Here is a 21,211-nt window from a genome sequence, read left to right as displayed (position 1 = left end):
TGATTCTGTATGCTCTCTGCGGTTTACTTCCGTTTCGATAGAGTATGAAAATATTTTATTACCAATGAAAAATGTCCCCTAATCCAAACTGGAAGCGAGCCAAGGCATGTTCGTTTCAATCAGCATCACATGATCTGCATGTGACGTCATAGCCACCATTTTGGTTGACTTAGATTTGGTCTTAAGTGTCTTTTGTCATGATACTTGCTTCACGTTTTGCAGAGCTCTACCTGTTAAAATTTCCGCGCTTTTGGTGCGGTAGTTGTTTAACTCACTTTCCAAATAATCTAATCTCTCAAAGGCAATAGTACATGTCCCCTTCGCGCTTATTGGCCTATGGATTCGCATTCCAGTCATGCCGAGGGTTCAATTGTTAATTCCTTCCTTTTTCCAGTTAAAATTTTAAACTGTTGTAGATCTTTTTGAACAGGCTAAACCACGTAAAAAGCCTTGAACAAGAGGGAGAGAATATATATATAAAGGATGAGAAAGATATGTTGTACATATTGGCGCACATGTTGGCACACGTCCTCAGGAAGGATTAGTACAAATACCACAGTACATTTAACTAAAATACATCCGTGTGCACTTGATATTAGTCAATAGTGGTATTTCTAAAGTAAATGTTGTAAAGTTGATGAAAGATCTGTTCAGATTTGATCTTCAGAGCGGGTACTGAAGCAGCTAGTGGGACACATACATGAGACACGAATACTGCATTTGTTGAAAATTTAATAATTTTCCTAATGAGGCACTCACAACCGTGAAGCACAGTCAGAGATGGGGTGCGGGGACAGAGGTAGAGAGAGCGAGAGAGAGCGAGAGAGAGAGAGAGAGAGAGCGAGAGAGAGCGAGAGAGAGCGAGAGAGAGCGAGAGAGAGCGAGAGAGAGCGAGAGAGAGCGAGAGAGAGCGAGAGAGAGCGAGAGAGAGCGAGAGAGAGGGAGAGGGAGGGAGGGAGGGAGGGAGGGAGAGGGAGGGAGGGAGGGAGGGAGGGAGAGGGAGGGAGGGAGGGAGGGATAGAAGGAGACCAAGGGAAAAAGCTAGGATATTTTCATCTTATTGCTTTATAGCTTACAACACATGAAGCCTGCTAGTGAATCGAAACTAACGAAACTTCTAGACCTGATCACGACCATAAATATTATCTTGTGGTAATTAATTAAAAACTTAACTCTTGTCAACTTTGGAAACTTCGGCGCGATTGTTAAATTCCAATACCATAAGTCATGACGGCAAATATTTGCTTACTGAAAACATCCCTGTCACCTCAGACATCAATATTTCAAAGTATTATAATCCCAGTAGAATGAAAATAATATATTACATCTGTCTACGACTATGCTCTCGTACCATGCACTATGTATTTAGATGTTACAGGGCAGATCGGGGGGGGGGGGGGGGGGGGGGGGGAGGGGGGGATAGGGTTGCCAGCACCAATTCGTACATACCTCCGAGATATTGTGAAATGCTTTATGTAAGAACCTCTCATTATTACTTTTTTTTAAATATGTGGGGAGTGGTGGTTGTAAAATACAAGTTAAGTTATGATGTTGGCGCATTTGCGGGGGTAATCGAGTACCCTGGAGTCAATTTAAGATCAATTGAAGAAGGAAAGGAAAGGAAAGAAAAGGAAAGGAAGGAAAGAGGCTGCAAAGGATGTAGGGCTCACCCCCTACCGACATCCGAGTCAATCTGATCACAGTTAACAACAGCTTATTAAAACCGCGCGCATTGTTCAAAACAACTATTCAGTCATTATCTATGCGAAAGTAAAACAACTGACTAGGCTGCTTTCTTAAAATATTCAAATTTGGTGCCAAACTTTGAAGTTATTTTCAATGTCTGCCACTTGTCTAAAACCGCATCAATTGTAGCAAAGAGTTCGTTCGTGTATCTAGTAGTTTCTTACCATGTAAGGCAAACGTCGAGGCGACCGGACATCTCTTCAAAACTCCCAGAACCACAACTGCTTGAGCTTACGGCTTTAGAACGTAGTCAATCGTCCGAACTAGCTTCCACGACTTTATGTAGTGCCAATATAATAAACTAGCTTGCTGTTCGACAAGGTAGAAAAATTTTCAGTGCTTTTCCAACACTTATAACATCAAAATGCTGAAGTTGGTCGAAACTAAAAGTTTTTACATCTCAGAGCACATGACCATTCCCTCGCGTATTGTGAGCTTTTTACTCGTTCATTGTGAGGCGTCATGCTACAATGCCTAAAACAAAAGGCTTACGACCTTCACTACTTGAATAGAAAAGATAACTAGCTAAAAATTAGTGTGAATAGAAGGTCGTAATCATCCAAGCAGCGTTAAATTCGCGGCATTCAAGCAATAAGAATGTCTCTTTTCTTGCACTTTAATTTGCGGCAATTTGTTAACACAGCCTTTATGCATTTATTCTTGTTGCGCGGAACTGTCAGGAAAACAAGGTCTTTTGGTAACGGAGCATACTCCAGGTATTTTACATGGCCCGTGAAAAAAAATTCTATAATCACAGCCGAACAAAGTTATTTTTCTTTTAGATTGGAATATGAGGCATAATCTTGGAGTTAGAAATGTTATTTTTCGCATTTTAACCAGGAAACACTGATAAAAACACAAATATTCTGTTTAGCCTCAAGCCGCCCTTTTCAGATCTCAGACCGACGTTTTTTGAAATAGGTGTATACGAGTTTAAGGCGCAACACAGACACATGTTGGACATTTTTGTCGCCCGAATAGACCCCTTACATGTGTCGTCACGAAGCAGATCAATCTGGAGGACAAAGCTAAAGAATTTCAATCTCCTGAGAACTGGAAACCTATTGTTATGTCCTCCAGTTTGAGCTGCATTTCGACGTGCTACGAGGGGTCTATTAGAGCCTTTGGAATAAGGGTGAATGGAGACTGAAATGAATGGATGGAAAGTGCTAAAAAAGAACAAATGGATGGGAAATAAAATGACAGATATAAAAGTTAAACTCTAGTTTAATTACAGTATGCGTATCGCTTTATCTACATTACTAATATGTTATTAAAACCCCTTCTATTTGCTCACCCTTAAACTAAAAATAATTTAACTCTAAAATACCTTAAAATCTGAACTTATGGAAACTTAAAATGTCTTAAGTTGAAGCGATATATGAGTTTCCTTTATAACATATTTGTACGTGCTGATGATCATCAAAAAGTGAGCGGTTCTATTCTATATTTGTTCACCCTTAAACTACAAATAATTTAACTCTAAAATACCTTAAAATAACTTATGGAAACTTAAAATGTCTAAAGTTGAAGCGAAATAGGTTTCTTTTATATCATATTTGTACGTGCTGACGACTATCAAAAAGTCAGGTGCGCCATTTTGTTTTTTAAGGTAGAGCCATTACACAAGCCTCCCCTTCCCTCCCCTCCCCCTCTCCCCTGCTATCTTTAGCGCATGTTACCTGCCATCAGGGGTTGTTATGCACCCGGCTTTACAGAAGGGAAAAATTTATCTCCGTTAACTTTCAACAGAGATATGTTTTGTTATTTTTATACATTGCTTTGAAATTCGATTTTGGCTTTTGCTGCAAACCCATGCGTGCATTTGTCCAAAAATAATCTTCGATAGCGAAAATCAATTTGTTTTTCTCGTGAGTATTCCTTTCGTTTAAGCGTTCACAGCCCCGTTTTTCCTGAAACCATAATAGCTTTCGGAAAACCTGCTTAAGTTGAAACATTTTGAATTGATGCGCCGTTTCTGCGCCAAAAACTCAAACCGCAAATCGACATACACTCTCGCTTCACTCACTTTTGGCGCGAAACCATGACCAAATATAGCTACCTAACAATTATTAACCGGAAACAGGCGCAATAGTATCTTAATAGTTAGGAGTTCGCGGTTACTTGGGCTAACCATTTTGTTGACATTAAAACCACAGGAAATATTGGCAAAGTTGAAAAGATACGACTTTTTTGGTTAGAATTAGTGAATCTTTTTCTTGGTTTCCATGAGAACAAGAGTGATTGTCGTTAGGCATGCGCATCAGGTGAAGAATACAAAATCTGGAGGAAAAAACAGAAAATCATATACAAATCTTATAAATGTTCGTAATAATATGGACTTCACAAATAAAGTGAACTAGAAGAGAGTGGACGTATAGTGTGCAAACAGAAAGGATTGATAGAAATATCGAGCTCTAAAGCAACCTCCTAAAGCTTCCTGCTAGCTTTCGTGGAGGGAGAAAAACCTGAGAAAAATCCTCGAATCAAGAACGAAGACCTAACAAACTCTACTCACATAAGATGCTGAATCGAGTAACCCGAGACCCATTAGTGAGAGGCGAGTTGCAAGAGTGTTTACACGGTGCAACGAAGACTCAATCGTTGCCAAAATAGAAACAAATTCTACTTTTCGCAACGGATTGCTGCAACTTGTCTCGCAAAATTTTTTTCAAATTGCGCTGAAGGTTACACGCTGCAATGCTCCATGCAACTTGTCTAGCAGCGTACCCTGCGAGCATAAGGAGTTATAAGGAGTCTCTGCTCGCAGGGTACTAGCAAAGCAACAAGTTGCAGAGAAAATTTCTCCGTGTAATCGCGCTATTCACGTGAATACATACATTTCCACCAGGACGAGGTCTATAGGAGGCTAATCGGTGGTATCCTCGTGACATTGCAGCTTTACATCCAGCCATGGCTGCAATACATCCAGCCATCTTGGCCTTCAACAGAAAAGAAAGATATTCAAACAGCCTGTAAAGACTCTACAGACAACTTTTCCCACCCCCACACCACACACAACAAAGTCGGAAGCACTGAGTTCATGCGCGACATTTGAGAGATTAGCATCACGCTTTTTCTTTCCGCAAGTGGCCATGATCACGTTTTCATCGCTTCCATGCATTTCTCTTTACCTTATTCAAACTTCCTGACCAAAGACCTATATTCTTTTAATATTCTTTTATCTCTCTAGCACTTGGAGATTTTTGCGATTCTTTTTCACTAATCATGAAGAATTTTTTCATGCTTTTTAAAAACTCTCTACTCCAAGTGAAAACTGTTTGTCATAAGCGTAAGCACAAGCCAAGTAAAAAGAATCTCTATGATCTTTACGATTCCGCAAAGATCCTCGACCCTCCCGTCCCTCACCTACAGCTGTCTCACTACTCAATACACTATACACTAGACACGTACATACCCTAGCAAGAGCCAGGCAGCCAGGCGATCTTCCTCCTGCACCAGCCCGTGAACCTGACCCTCCCCCTGTCAGTTTTTCTTCGTCTTCAGCTTGTTTTGTTTTGGCATTCTGAAAAAGCAGTCAGGATATTAATATGCGTTCAAGTCTAGTAGTACAGCATGTATTAGTTATCAAGTTCGGATCCAGGGGGAGGGGGTGGGGGAGGACTTATTATTGAAAACTTTTGTTATATCAAGGAATTATGTATATTTTAAATCCATAAAAATATTTACTTCAAATCTGTGGTAAAACTAAATTCTTGGATAAAACAATCAATAGACCAAATCCACTGTTTCCCATTTCAATCCACGTGTCATTATTTCTTTGTTTAACGGTTGCACACGAGAAGACACTTGAATATTGATACTTGAATATTCAAACAAAGAATCTTATTCTCAAGAGAGTGACATGTGGTCTCAAATGGGTTAGCACACAGGTTAACCTGTTTGTGGACCATTTCTGTGGGGGAAAGGGGGGGCTGAACGGGGTGGAAAATAAACAGGGGGGGGGGGGGGGTAGAGAGAGTCCTGTATTCAGTCCAAAATCCTCCCGATTGAGCAAGTATATAATAGTTGTGTCATGATATATTCGTACCTTGGCTTTGGCTAGTTTTGATCCTGCTTCTGTTGAGCCTTTGTCCCCCCAATCAACCTACAATGACAATTACAACAGCAACCGCATGTCAAATATCCAAACCGAACACTTTAAGAATACATTCTTGGACTTCATGCACAAACAAAAGCATTAAAAAAGTACTATATTAAATATAATATTAATGTGATATATAATGTTAAATAATCCTTTTTATAGTTTCGTTCAGTGACCACGAATGATAGTTTCATAGTCATAGCGGAAATTCCAGCCTCGGCTTGGAACTATAATTCGTGGTTACTGAACAGAGCTGTAAAATGGGGGTATTGAATAACAAAAAAAGGTCATAGAAAAATCCTTTTTTCAGGCTCTCCAGTACAGCAGGTATGTTACATGACTGAAGAAATAGAATATGTGCATATTTGCTGTGTGAATCTATAAACGTGCGAGAAGTGTTAGGATGATCACAAAACGTAGCGGAGTGCTTCCCAACACTTCTTGCATGTTATGCCAATATCCAAGTGCTGTAGAAGCACAGCAAGCAATTTTTTTCCTTTATAAAATACAAATTACTACAACCGTTATTTTGAATGGGAGTGAAAATGGTTGGTGCAAGTGAAAGTGCATGTGCGGCGTGCTGTGTGCTCTCATAAAGCACACGCTCCCAACAAATCAGAACACGAGATTCATAACTTACCCTGACAGGAGCAATACCACCCACCCCTCCCCCGCCATAATACGAAGCATCAACAGTTGGCCATTTGCCTTTTGGAAGATCCTGAAACAGATTGTACAAAATCAGTTATAATGGATGATGGAAGACTAGATCTAGACCGCTTACATATTCAATAAAAGTCAAATTAGATCGATTATAATTGAAATAGTAAGAGAAATGGCAGTGGTCATGACGTATAGCAGCAGGTAGGGGGACTCGCGATCGATGCCAAAGATATACGGGTTTAACTCGCGGATTTACGAAGACGGGTACAGCAGATTTATCGCAAACGGAGGTTAAAATATTCCTTAGATATACATGGCCACCATCAACGACATTCAAAACAAAACTGTGCGCAGGCTCGGAAATCAGGTGATGGATAACTCAGACGCTGACTTTGTCTTCGCTACATTTATGGAGGGAAAGACAGACAAAACTATGAATCACAAAATGGCTGAAAAGATAATCAACAGAATGCCGGCCGGTGACTACCGTTTGGAGTTGACATTCGTAAAGTACTTAGACGGTGAGTGGATAATAGAAAAGGGTCGTAATCCTATCAGAGCGTCTGGTAAGCAGAACCTGTTCGTTTTGAATAAGCACACACGACCGGGAGCACTTGAGGGAATAGACATGCTCTTCTACGAGGTCGCTTACCCGGTTACCGTGGTCATCTACGGTGCATACGAAATTAAGAAGCCGGACGTTAAGAAGCTTAAACCAATGCGACATCCTGGTAACTGCGTTGGGAAGCTGGTTAGGGAGTTTTTCGAGGATTCCTCTCGGGGTGGTAAGCTTACGCCAAAAAGAAGAGAAGCCATCAGGAAATGGGAGCATTCTACTCGTAAAACTGGAGGAACCATCGAAAACATCAAGAAGTTGGAAACCACGTTAGGAAGGCGAATCCATGTGAAAGATATCACCGACGGCTTTATTTACCCAGGAACGCATAAATACGAAGGCAAAGGTGCTCCCATAGTCATTTACCAACACAACGCGCACGCGTGGAGGGAGTTGAGGTTCCCAAGAAAGAAGGAGACAAAGGTCTATAAGAATTCCCCATTGACAGAATTAGTTCATGAGAATTCTATTTGGTTAATGGATTCAGAAGGATGTCAATTCATGACGCAAGATGGTACTTTATACCGACCAGAAGTGGAACATCAACGCATTAAAAGCGCCTGCGAAACCCTTGGTGAGGACTTTTCAGACGAAGTGCTCAGCTCTCGCAGCTTGGACTTCTTAGCCGCGAAGAAAAGGAACGGCTGGAAACCTACCCCAAAAGAGTTCAAAGATATCTCCAAAGCTTGCGTAGAACACGGTCACGGCGGTCTTTGGAATATGGAGTACAACGAAGACGAGTACGTGTCGTTGGATATGAAACACTGTTACCCCGCCAGTTTCAAAGGCCTTGGGGATTGTAAGGAGTATTATGACCGTTACGGACATCCAGACTCCCAATTCTTTAGGGTGTCACTACCGGGTTACTACGACGCCCCAGCAACGGGGTTCATCAGACTGACCACCTGGGAGTTAGCAAAAGACTTACATCCCATAATTTACGCGTGGTATGGGAAGCACCTGCAGGAGAAAGAATGGATACCCATACCCCTACTGAAGTTCCTCGAAGAGCGCAAGCTTTTAAAATACACAGCGCATGAAGCCATACTCTGCCATAGCGCCTTTACACAATGGCTTCCAGAGCACAACCCCACAGCGCGTGTGGTCATAGGTAAATTCACACAGGGCGCAAAAGAAGGCGAAAAACACATGCAGCGACGCTTAATAACAGACGCCGGTGAGCTAAGCTTCCTCATAAAACGTGCACATGACCAAGGAACAATGGTATCCGTAGAGAAATGGGACTACTTCATAGAAGGTCAAAAAGAACAGAAATGGAATGCGCTGTGTTATTACCAAGACCATCGACCACAGTATTACCATCTGCGTGCCAGCATGCTAGCATATGCGCACATCAATCTCTTGGCAATGCTGCTACGGTTTGACAAAGAGGACATCCCACGCGTAGCCACGGATTCCTTGTATGTAAAGCCAGAAGTGTTAGAGAAGATGCAGGAGTTCTACACTGCCGATGAACTTGCAGAAAGTGGTCAATGGCGCGTCAAAGATGAGGAGATAAAAGCATGGAGAGGCCGTGTAGAATATCACGGAGAACATCTTTACGGTAGCGTGGAACCAACCGGGGAGCCTCTACCGTCGGTTGCGGACCCAATCTCTTACCAACGCTTCTCTTACCTTTACGGAACGGGAGGCAGTGGTAAAACTACCAGGGTCTTGGAACTCTTTCCAAAGATAAAGGTGTTAACGCCAACGCACCGTCTGGAAAGAGAATTAACGGAGATGGGTTACGACGCGCAGACCTACCACAGCTTCTTTCGCTGGAATGGTCAAAAGTGGGTACCAGAAGCCATCCACGACATACCCCCGGTGATACTTTGGGATGAGATTTGCACCGTTCCTTTAGAAATCCTGCAGGAATTCGTAGAATTCCTCCGTGGAAAGTGTCAAGTGATATTCGCCGGAGATCCTTGCCAGCCTCCTCCAATAACCGGAGAGATGCCCCATAAATGGTTAAAAGAAATGGTAGACCACTCCGAAGAAATTAACACCGACTACCGCAGTAAGGATCAAATAAGAAACCTGAAAGCAGAACTTCGGGGCCTTAGTGACGCGGAACAAAACAAGATACTGCGCAAACGTGTACGAGCGAAGTCCTACGAGGACTTCCTTTACGCATGGCATCCAAAGGATCTGGTGCTGAGCAGCAAACGCGCAGCACAGTCTCGCATACAAAAGGATTTGCTAAATATACACCGAGAGCGCTTCCCTACGCATCCCGTACCTGTTTCTTACAAACCCCACGATACCCGAATGCAAAAAAGAGATGTCTGGGTACCTGGTACCGACATCCAACTACAAAATGCTGTAACACATGATAAAGCCTGGGTACCCATAGAAAAGGTGGAAAAAATTACCTCCCACCCAGATTGGCGCTTAGGTTACTGCATGACAGTCCACAGCGCGCAGGGGCTTACCATAAAAGAAACCTTATGGATCATAGACCAGCGGCTGTGTTGGAGCAACCTTATCTACACCGCTGTAAGCCGTGTGGAGTACGCAAAACAGTTAAAAAGAGCCTGGGGGCCACAAATGCGTTACGACCGCACCCCAGAAGACGTAGCCAAAGAGAACATTGCTAAGAAACTCCTTCGCTACAAGCGGCACGACGAAGAAAAGAGCAAAGATCCCCGCTATGCGGGGATAAAGTTCGACCTATGCGTGGACGACGTCTATAAGAAAGGGGCAAGGTGTGCCAAATGTAACATACCTCTACTATGGAGGTTTGACCCAAATGACGATCAGCAGTTCTCCGTGGATCGCATAAATAATAAACGCGGGCATTGCAGAGGCAACGTAAGACTGACATGCCTAGAGTGTAATCGGGCGCGTGGAGCTGCACTACTCTGAGTCTTTGGGGACTATGAGCAGCTCTTCCTTGACAAATCCACGACTTGGGCCATTTAGGTAATACAACACGAGTTGCCCTTCCTTGGTGACGGACTTCGAAATCTCATACGTTTCCAAAGACCAGTTAGGATCCGTGGCTCTCTTACTGCCACCTTCGAGTTCCCCCGGCTGATAGAGGTATCTGACCACTATGTCGCGGGGTAGCTTTTTTTCCTTCAGTCCGACCGCCCTCGAACTTCTGACGTAGGACTTGTGTTCCACGTGTTTCTTTTTTATGGCATCCCTGGGTTTCATTCCCGTAGCCCTGGCCGCCTCGTTGTTCAAAGCCGCGACGACCTGGGGGAGCCTCTGAGTCCATTCCCTGTTGCGTTTGGAGGGATCTTCCAGCTCTTTCCAATACTGGTACCCAAAGAGACGCTCGGCCAGGGTCTTATTGAATCTTTCGACGATGCTCTGACCCCTGTGGTACTCTGCCTCGGCTCTCCTAATCTTAGTGCTGTGGTCTTTCAGGGTCTTAGTAACCACGCCCATAAACTCTGTCCCCGCATCCACTTGCAGCAGCTTGGGCCATTTCAAGACGCGCTTATAAATCCTACCTAGGGCTTCTGCGACTTCCCCAGAATCCTTGCTGGTTATGGGTTCGGCGTCCTTGTATCTGCTTGCGATATCAACTACGGTCAAAGCGTATCTATAGGTCTTTTTTCTCACCTTATCGTGCGGCAAGAAAAGCAAATCTGCCTGATGAACTTCATTAGGGGTATTTACGGTAAAGCTGGGCCTGGGAATGTACTTAGGCACGGGAAGATAAACCTGCCAGAGGGTTTGTTTTCTTAGCCAGTTCTTAGCCGTTTCATCTGATACCCTGGCCGCGGTCGCGAGTTTCTTGATGGCCGACGCTCCTTTCCAATAGCCTTCAGGCCCATAGTAAATCCTCTTGAGTTTGTCCTCTACGCGGCCCATTATATGAATAGAATCGCGCTTCGCTTGATTCAAGCGAAGGATAGGACAAGATTGATCTTACGTCCGTTAAAATCCACCGTCTTTCCGTCCACTTTGATGGTGATGTTTATGCTTTCTACCAAATTAGACAAGTCATAGCTTAAAGAAATGGGAGTGTATTCTTCTGAGTCAAATGGATTACCTTTGGGCAGAAACTTGGACATAAGAGAAGACTTTTCTCCATTGTTGTAACTATGAACCAAGTCGCAATAGACTTCGTAAGAGGATGCGACTTTCCATTTCACAGGTATGGCTGTGTTGGTAATTTCCTTGCCTGAGACACCTAGTAAAGATCCTAATGCATCAGTTTTTCCTAGGGTTACCGAGAAATTGTTAGGAAGATTATGTTTGAAGGTCATTTCGTGCGGCAATCCCGTGGTGAGAGTATAACCGTGTTTTGCTAATTCCTTAGCAAGGGTGATTGGTGTGTAATGTCCATCGGGCAGCAATACGCCTTGATAATTGCCGCCGCCTTTATGCACGGTGACCATACCATTGACTAGATTATACCAAGAATTGTACAAAGAGCAACTAACCAGCCGAACCTTATGGGCTTTGATGGGGGGATTCAGATAAGTGGTAAAGTTATTCTTGTCGCTTTCCAAAAAGACGATCATATATTTCAGGAAACACAGTTCCCCTCTAGTGATCTGAGCGCAGCTCAGAGCAGATACGCCAAAGCTACGCCTCCCGCCAGCCCTGCGACTCCCACGAATACCAACTCACTATCTTTTTGTTTCTTAGAAGGCTGGTAGTAATTCTTAAACTGAGGCTTTCTTAACCCCGTCAATGCCGCGGGGTGTGCTTGCGCATAAAGTTTAAAGGCGTAGTCTGTATTTTCAAAGTTCTTATCCGCCTGCATTTTGTCTTGGTAATTCTTGTCCAACCAATCCCTGTAAGCTTGTCTTTTTTCATTCCAAGCTGCCACGTCCCGCTGATATTTCTCCAGCGCTAAGTCGTGTCTCTTCCTTTCGGCGGCTAAATCTCCGCTTTTGTCGCCTCTGACTAATCTATCCAAATACTGACCACCATAATTAGCTCCAGTGAATGCTAAAGCTGCAATAACTCCACCTGCGACCACGCTAGCCATTTATACATTAGGAATGTACTTTTCCTTCTGTAGGTAATTCTTTGCCATGATAGCCCCGCCTACGGCAGCGGTCATTTTAGCAAAATTAGCGAAGCTCTTGCTTGGGTCTTCAGTAAAGTCTTCTTTGAGCACTTTCTTACCTACCCAACCAATACCCGCGACAATAGAAGTAATGATAGCTGCTTCTTCAACAGTTTTCAACAACGCGGTCGACATTATATTACAGAGCGAGAAGGTTATTACTCCATTTCAGGGATTTTGCTTTTTCTCACGGGCGGCTCCGCAGGTGCGCGATATGTTGCGACCTCCCACTTTACTTTTGGCTTTGTAGCCCGCCATTGTAAGTAAAGGCTGCCTGCAGCTATGATGACTCCTAACGCGCCGATGACGTACCCAGGATTAATAAAGGATTCCTCTTCTTTTTCCTCCACCTTTTCCTCCTTTTTTGCCTTGTTCTTTTTATTCATCTCCGCGAGCTTCTTTCCGGCAGCGACTCTGCCTGGAGATTTAGCCTTGGTAATCTTGGTATCTTCTACGGGTGGTTGTTCTTCGGTGCCACTCATCTTATATTAAGGGACTTGAAGGACTTGACAAGTAACTTGATGACGACTTGACAATGACTTGGCAGTGACTTGACAACGACTTGACTAAGTACTTGAGGTGACTTGACAACGACTTGACTAAGTACTTGAGGTGACTTGACAACGACTTGACTAAGTACTTGAGGCGACTTGATCAGGTACCTCAGCAAGTGCCGCCTGGAAGACCTTTTCGACTTCTCTATCCTTCTTGAAGTCCTTCCAAGAGGCACCAAAGGTGCCCGCAAGTTCCTTCAAGTCGACATGCTGAGCTACGTGAAGTGCCGCAGAGGCGACTGCCATTAACTTACCGCACTTCAAAGACAACCACCCGCAGGTTATCTTAAGTTCTTGGGCGATGACATAGTCCTCGCTAATGTCCTTCCGCAGTTGCTCCACGTCGTCTATAGGCAGTGCAAGTCCAAGCAATTTAGTCGCAAGTCGGATAGCGGAGTCTGCTACGGCGTCCGTGGTCTTACTTGCAAGGGCAGCCTCGTACCTCTTATGGAACTTCTTAACCTCCTCTTCCGACAACTTATTAACCTGTTCATGGGTAAGTTCCTTGCCTATCATTTCTTTACACTTCCCAGAAGACACGAGGATGTTAAGTTGTTCCTTGAGGTTACTTTCGTCTAACTGTGTGGGGACTTCATCTAAGAGCTGCTCAATGTCCATATATGTTAATGGAATACGGAAACCTCAAAGAGAAGATCATTTTGGAATGTTGGTGCGTTTTTAGGTGCCGCATGTATTCGTGTAACTGTTCCTTGGATATCTCACCGCCGTAGTCGCTTAAGATGGTTTCCAGGTCAGACTTGCTCGGAGTATAAAATACGACAAGTGAACCTATGTTTTCCCTGAAGGGCTTAGAGACGCTGGTAAGCTGCTGCGAGAGCAACCAAACGCTGATATTGTCGTGTCTACCGCTGAAGGCGAGTTTAACGAGCTCGGAAGTGCGTCTTTTTACGTCGTCCCCACAGGCAATGTCATCCAGTATAAGGAGGGTTTGCGTATTCTTGGGGAATTGTTTGTGCCAAAACTTAAGATGGCCGGATAACTCGTTAGGATCTAAGATATCTACAAAGAAGTCGTCATCTTTCACTCCTATGCCCGTCCAGGTGCGGTTATTCACGTAGGTGGGGCATAATAGCACGACGTAGTCGAAACGGTATCTAAAGGGTCCTAATAGCTGCTCCACTACGAATTGGGTCTTTCCGCAGCCGGTGGGTCCTACTATCAGGGCATTGCAGGGAATATGGTTCGGATCCATTATATATACGATGGACCCAGTGGACGCAGTAAGAAGGATTGCCGGCGACGCAAAGGATAAAAGAGACACCATAGAAATGCAAAGGGAGGAGATCGATCGGTTAAAAGAGCGCGCGCAGGAATTGTACGATGAAATGTGCGGCCTGAAGCGCGCGGAAAGGTTTGGTGCGCTTTTGACGATGGCCGGTTGGGCTAAGGAGTCCGTTAAGGACTTCATGCGATATCCCCCGTAGAATGTTAACAATAAGGTTAAATCTTTGTTAAGGATACCTGGAAACTATTTCAAAGAGTGTCTCAGAATGTTGACAATAAGGTTAAATCTTTGTTAAGGATGCCTGGAAACTATTCCAAAGAGTGTCTTAGCTTTACTATTTTGAATCCTGCAAGCGCCCTTTAAAGGGGGTCCTTATTTTTATTTATTATTATTAAGAATAATTAAGGATATTTAATAATAATAAATAAAAATAAGAATGGGATTTGAGACTCTTTGCGCAAACCCTACTTTACTATTTTAAGCCGCCTACTAACCATTACGGGCTTTCCAGGCATCCTTAACAAAGATTTAACCTTATTGTCAACATTCTGAGACACTTTTGAAATAGTTTCTGGCTGTTAAGGACTTCATGCGGTATCCCTTATAGTGGTTATTAAATCCTTATTATATATGGAGTGCGTGCACTGCAACAAGGAGTTCAGCTCGAAGCAAATGTTAAAATACCACGTTGAAAAAAAGGTGTGCGCTAAGAAGGCACGCGAAAGGCGTTGTAAGGAGTGTAATCGACTCTTTAGCAGCGCGCAAATGTTGGATTACCACGTGGATAACCGCGTTTGCCTAAAGAACGTATGTGAGCGCTGCGAGGAGGACAAGAACGACGAATGGCATCGACATCGGTGCCGCGGCAATTACGACCTGCTGAGCGTGGCTTGCGAGGAGCACGGCGACGTTGCCGCACGATGTTGCCCAAAGGAAACCCAAAGGAAGTTAACGCGCCGGAAGAAGGAAATTGACCAGCGCTTTGCGGAGTTTGACTGCGTCGAAGGCGTAAGGTGGGAAGATAGGGAATATTGGGAGGCAACCTGCGAGCGTTGCGGCTGTCAAAGAAGTGACCAGCATATTTGGCAGTGCCTCTACGACGGTCAAGGCGGCTTTAAGGAGTACTTAGATCGCTTTGAGGCCTGGCATGCCGGCAATGAGGCGGCAAGGAAAGCCCGTAGAAGTTAGAAAGGACCTAAGATAGTAAAGTAGGGTTTGCGCAAAGAGTCTCAAATCCCATTCTTATTTTTATTTATTATTATTAAGAATATTCGATAATAATGAATTAAGGATATTTAATAATAATAAATAAAAATAAAGACCCCTTTTAAGGGCGCTTGCATAATCTAATAATAATAAGACCCCTTTTAAGGGCGCTTGCATAATCTAATAATAATAAATAAAAATAAGGACCCCTTTTAAAGGTATATGCTAGCCTACGCAGCCGCCTTTCTGGGAGGCATTCTAATTACCCTTTCAATATATGGACTGTATTACTTGCGAACTACCTGCCGACTGCATTACCCCTCGTAAGCCGCGTAAAAAATACACCTGCCTTCATTGCGACAGGGTATTCTCCGAAGGATCCTTTGTGGGGCATTGGTGCTCCGCGGATCCTAAAGCGCAGCGGACTTTAGCAGACGCGCTTAACTACAGAGAGGAGATGGAGTGACTCTTCTTTCAATGTCAAACTTCCATCGGCCATTTACCTTACCATAGCTGCGTAAGTGGGTGAATTCCTCGCCCTGAATTACGTACCGCACGCAATCCGGCGCCCAAAGGGAATATTCCTTACCTTCTAAGTCTTTGAGGACTAACCGTAAACGGTCGATGTCTTCGAAGACGACGTAATTTTTTATTTCGTATGCTTTACCATGGACAAGATCACGCCAGTGAGTCAAGCTGAGCTTCATTATACCTATGGAATATCTTTAGGTGAGTTTTCAAAGTGGCGTAGGACTTAAACCGCTTTACACAGCCCTTACAGGGAATACGAATGCCATCCGCGTAATCCATCAGGGCACGGCAGATAATGTCGTAATCGTTGCTAACCATCGTTAGGTAACCATTTACGTCAAGCTGTGAGATTTTCTTAGATTGCTTCGCGGATAAGACGCCGTTTCCTTTTGGGGTTTTCAACTCAATACACAACCCGCGGTATTTCTTATGCGCATTTAGGATTAAAAGGTCGGGTTGACCGGCTTGGTAGCCTTTTCGCCAGCAGGTTATTCGCTTGCTGTCTGAATCTTGAAGCTCGCCAAGACCCGGCGCTATGATGAAATCGGGGTAAAACCTACGTATGTAGTCGACTACCTTCGCGTGTAGGTCGGCTTCATTTTCGATCTTGAATACTAACTTGTTTGGACCGTCGAAGCGCTTGTCCATCGCATACTTACCCGTTTTCCTTAGCGCGGGTAGGACTTCCTCAAAGACCCAATCACGAAACTCCACAGCTTTGGTTAGTTTGGAGCTAAATATCAGTTCGTACAAACCAGGTTCGGATATAAACACGGCATTTGGTTGCGTAGTAAAGGAGCGGTGATTCGCAGCCCCTTGTAGATCAACCCATTTTTTCTGGTATTTCTCAGATACATGTGCTCTAATCGCATCTCTAGGGCGCTCATAGCCCAACGCCAAAGCCACCTCCTTTGCTTTGAAGTACAAAGTTTCGCCTTGCACTATGCATTGCAGTTTGGTTTCGTTGTTTTCAAATACGCGAAGCATATTATACGTAAGGGATATTTTTTATCCTTTCGCTTGGCTCAAGGAACGCGAGCCTAGTAGGCAACGCTCTTTAGCTGATTCATTTCTACGCTCAGTTGCGCGTCAGACACGACGAAGACGTAGCAGTTTATTTTATCACCGTCGCCCGCGGAGGCATTCTTGGTGCGTTTGATTTCCAATGTTATGCCATCCTGCGTATTTACTAGACGGAGGCCTTGACCATGTAGGTCTTCGTCGTTAATGGTGCGCATGTCAATCCACAGCGCATATTTGTCCTTAAAGAATTCCTCAGGGCTAATTTGGTCGCCAAACTTGCGCATGGCCTCTCTGTACACGTCTGCGGGCTTTATCCCCTGGGAGTAGACCTTGTTTGGAACGCCGTTTATGTTGACCCCCACGTTAGTAATGTTGGGGTTGTGAAAGGCCTCGGAGTCGCGCTTACCGGCTTCGTAGGGTTTGGCAAACACCAACATCAGCCCCGTGAGACTTCTTCGGGGGAGGTTAATGCTTTGGTTGATAACCTCATCCGTCTTATCCAGGAAGCTGAACGTCTTATACATCACTACGTGGTCGTAAAGGAATGCCTTGCCGGAGCTGTATTCCATGCCAGCACTACGGGCCAGCTCTTCGCTGTATACCGTTTCGTACTGTAGCTCTAAGTTGGTAATAGAGTATGGGGTTGTTGTGGTAAGTGCAGTGCTTAGCCCACCAATGATGTTATTAGCATCTGCTAAAGTTACTTCAAACTGTAGCTCGGATAACTGTCTTGGGTAATACACACCGTGATTCGTGATTACTTCAAAGTCCAGTGGTATGACATACTTACTACCATAGGCGGTCTTTATTCGCTTTGCGTCTGCCACTGCGGTTTCTCCGCTGCCGTCAGTAGGTTGCGTTTTCGTAGGTGTGCGAACCTTACGTAGAATGACACTACCAATTCCTTGTTCTATCCTTTGCGCGCGGTCAAAGGCTGTCAACCATAAGTCTTTGTACGTGGTATACAGATCGTACCTATTTAAGTCCAGCAAGGATTCCCCGGCGAACTTTACGCGCATCTTAGAAACAATGTTGCGACCCACGTTGTTAACGATAATCCTTTCATCTGTGGGGCTTGGTTGTACCGCTAGGTCAAACCTCAAAGCCAAGGTGCCAGGAACTAAGACTAGGTTATCCGTTAGGCGGGGTACGCCTACGTACAGGGTTTCCCCTGGCTTTGCGCTAGAAGGTGTGAATGTGACCCGGTGAAAGGTGCGTTCTGCTTTCAGTCCGCCAACCTGCTTAGGTAATACGTTGGGATTTAACTTTGAGCTTATCATATATAATGGAAGTAGAAGGAACAGACCCCGACTTCGATCCCACCACTGAGGAAGGTCAGGCTGACATTAACGACGGCGATGAAGAACCGCTGCTTCCCACCCAACAAGTCGACGATTCCCTAAGGAATAGAATTGCAAAGGCCCTAAGACATCCCAAAGCACGCGAGTACACGTTTCCGCGTGAGCACATAGAGCTTCAAAACATGGGCGAGCCGGAAGCAGCCGCGCGGGAAACCGTAGAGTGGGCAGCGCGGGAGCTAGAGCTGCGCTACGACAACTTTGATGCTGACGACGTAAAGCTCACGGAAAAGGGAAATAAAGTCCTCATAAGCGTCCAAGACTTAAGATTTCCCGACAAAGACCGCTGGACGAAACCACAACCCCTCTTTGATGAGAATGGTGACGTTAGGGGTGACGTCTCAAGATTAAAAGGCTTCCAGCGTGCCACTAGGAGCATGTTAGAAAGGTTGCAAACCCTGAATGAAAAGGTTGCGCTAGAAAAACGCGCTGAGGAGCTGCAAAAAACGTTAAAAGAAAGGGAGGTAGAATACGCAAAGCAAACTCAACTACTCGTCGATACCGAAAAAACGTTCGGTAACGAAAGAATGGTAGAAATGAGAAACCAGGTGGATCAGGCCCTGCGCGAAAGGGATAAAGCACAAAGGGACTTGGAGGAGGCTAAAGGCTCAGGCGCCTCAGCGGAAGCGCTGCGGGAAACGTTGGAAGAAAGGGAGGAGGAATACATGAAGCAAAACCAGCGGCTTGCCGACGCGCATAGGAGGGAGGTCGAATTTAAAAATCAAGAAATAAGGGAGCTGGTAGACCAAAGAACCCGAATTCGACGTGAAAGGAATCAAACTCAAAGGGCTCTTAACCTCGCCCTGCAGGAGTTGGATCTAATTAAAGACGATACCGATAACCTACAAACTACCATAGCTGGCTCTTTAGTGGAACGGCGGCGGTTAATGGCTGAAATTAATACTAAGGAAGAACAAATCCGGCAAAGAGATCAAGCCATCGAAGACCTGGAGGGGCAAATAGAGCGGCAGCAAGAAGTAATTGCGGACCAAGCTCGCCCCGAGGAAGAAAGGGAAGCAGCTCAAAAGGAAGTAGATACGCTCGAAATACGCCTTGCGGAATTGCGGGCTCAAAAGGAAAACCTGGAAAAAGAGCTGGGGCTTACCACCAAGGAAAAGATAAAAAGAGCCCTTTTGAAGTATGGTATTCCGCTGGCATTCGCGGTCGCTATTTCGAGCGTAGTAGGAGTTATCCTTAGCACGCTTAAGGCTACGGGTGCAGGCGTAAAGAAATTAGGCAGTGGACTAACGGACTTAGGAAAAAAAATGGCAGCCGGTCTTCCTGGGCTGCTGGGTAGCGTCCTTAGCCTGGTACTTAGGACCGGCGGAGAACTGTTGAAGTTCGTGGGGAATAACATTTGGATCTTGGTCGTAGCTATTGGGGTGGTACTTCTGAAGAAGATGAGGGGTTGATCTTATCCTTGTGTATTACTGGTGGCTTATCGTCGTCGGGCGCCCGAGGCGTCCTCGACTGGGGATAAGTAAAGATAGTATTCGCGCCGCCTTGATAATGCGGAACTAGCGGCAGCACACTCATGGTGCTAATGGGCTTATGATTCCAAACAGCATTCGTTGGAGGATCTTTTGACGGGGCGGCATTTATCCGAAGGTAGGCAACGTCGTTGGGAAGAACCTGAAGCTTCGCATATTGACAATTGGCTATCATGTGAAAAGTTACCGGCGTTAAGTCTTCTACAGTCGGCGGTGGGGGTTCCGACGAGAAATGAGCTGGGTTCCTATTATTATCTTTTTTTCTGTAGGGTAGTAATGGGCGGTCATTCTCATCAACGATCCTAAACCCGACATTACACGAATACCCCGTCGAAATGCTAATGGTACACATGATCAATCCCAGGCCCCCAACCTTCACCCACAGCCCGGTGTCATGCCAATGCTGTTCTAAGTAGTCCTTCTCCTCCAAAAAATGTAGAAACCAATCTTCCTTCGCGTGTGGGTTCATATATCTAAAGGCTCACCACCGTAAGAGTGCTAATGGTCTTGTGATTATAAACCGTATCTCTCTGATTTTCTATGCTATTTATGCAAACGCTCCCGGTGTCATCTACGCGCATTTGCAGCTTTACCTTCCCATGGCAATCGGCGACCATGTGGAAAGTCCAAACCGATAGATTTTCCGCGCTGCCGGGGTTGGGCTCTACGGAGAAATGCGCAGGCTCCCTGTTGTTCGTCTTCGCGCGCATAGGCTGCAGTACGCCATTCTCATCCAGGAACCTAAAGCCGACGTTGGCATGGCTGCTCGTGCCAATGCAAATACTACAAAGGATTAACTTCTTTCCTGAGTAGTTCAAATTCACGGACATGCCCGTGACATCAACCCAAGATGCCTGGGTGTATTTTTTCTCGCCTGTGTAAGTCGTATAGACACAATCTACTCCAGCTACGTAGGGGTTGTTCATCGCCATATATAATAGCTCAGACCAACACCCGCGGCGGCTAAGCCGGCTTTTAGTAAGTTATGGTCATATTCCTCGGTAACCTTCTTTACTGGTTTCTTTGGTGGCACGTACGCCTTTTTTAATGGTTTTTCTACCTCTTTTTTTGGTTTCTCTACGAAGTGAGTAATGCCCTTGGTCATGTCAGAGTTCACGTCATTCACCCCAAACTTCATATCCTTAGTAGCTCGCTGCAGCTTGTTGTTATAACCCACAACGGAATTGGTGTTAATAACCAAATTACTTGGCATTAACCAACAACCAGGCGACAAAGCGTAATCCAGTCGCACTTTAGACTGCTGCACCGCTAATTGATATCTCTGCACCGATTTAGATATGTCATTTTCTATTATTGCAGACTCAAATAAAGTTAGGAATTCTTGTTGCGTTTCCTGTGAAGCGCCTTGGGATCCAACAATGGGGTTGCGGGTATTTACCTGCGCTCCCAGGATGCAGTACACGAATGCTTCAATGCTACGGTTAATCCTGGCTAGGTTCCTTAAACCTTTTCCTTTCATTAACACAAATGGATCCCAAGTGCCGGGGTAGTTCGTTTGAATTCTAGTAATTAATGAATTATTACCCTTATTACCACCCATATCACTGAACTCTAACTCATTACTTGGGTATTCCTGATGTCCGTAGTCAGCCGGCTTCTCACCATTGGCACCCC

The 21,211-nt window shown here is 44.8% G+C and overlaps 1 protein-coding gene across 1 annotated transcript in view; it reads right to left on the bottom strand.

Annotated features, from left to right (window-relative positions):
* Positions 1-2,955: 2,955 nt before the first annotated feature.
* Positions 2,956-21,211, bottom strand: part of LOC116308319 (anthrax toxin receptor 2) — a 32,696-nt gene continuing 14,440 nt past the window's right edge. The window contains exons 15-19 of the mRNA XM_089036163.1: positions 6,492-6,572; positions 5,798-5,854; positions 5,165-5,272; positions 4,587-4,688; positions 2,956-4,029 (exon numbers count right to left, since the gene is read on the bottom strand). Coding sequence (XP_088892289.1) covers positions 3,997-4,029; positions 4,587-4,688; positions 5,165-5,272; positions 5,798-5,854; positions 6,492-6,572 — 381 coding nt within the window. The 3' untranslated portion in view covers positions 2,956-3,996. The remainder of the gene's footprint in view (positions 4,030-4,586; positions 4,689-5,164; positions 5,273-5,797; positions 5,855-6,491; positions 6,573-21,211) is intronic.

This window comes from Actinia tenebrosa, unplaced genomic scaffold (genome assembly GCF_029948245.1).
Source record: "Actinia tenebrosa isolate PJP-AT-01 unplaced genomic scaffold, QUT_ActTen_1.0 PGA_scaffold0__85_contigs__length_37466705, whole genome shotgun sequence".
NCBI lineage: Eukaryota > Metazoa > Cnidaria > Anthozoa > Actiniaria > Actiniidae > Actinia > Actinia tenebrosa.
This window is presented reverse-complemented; position numbering and strand designations above follow the sequence as displayed.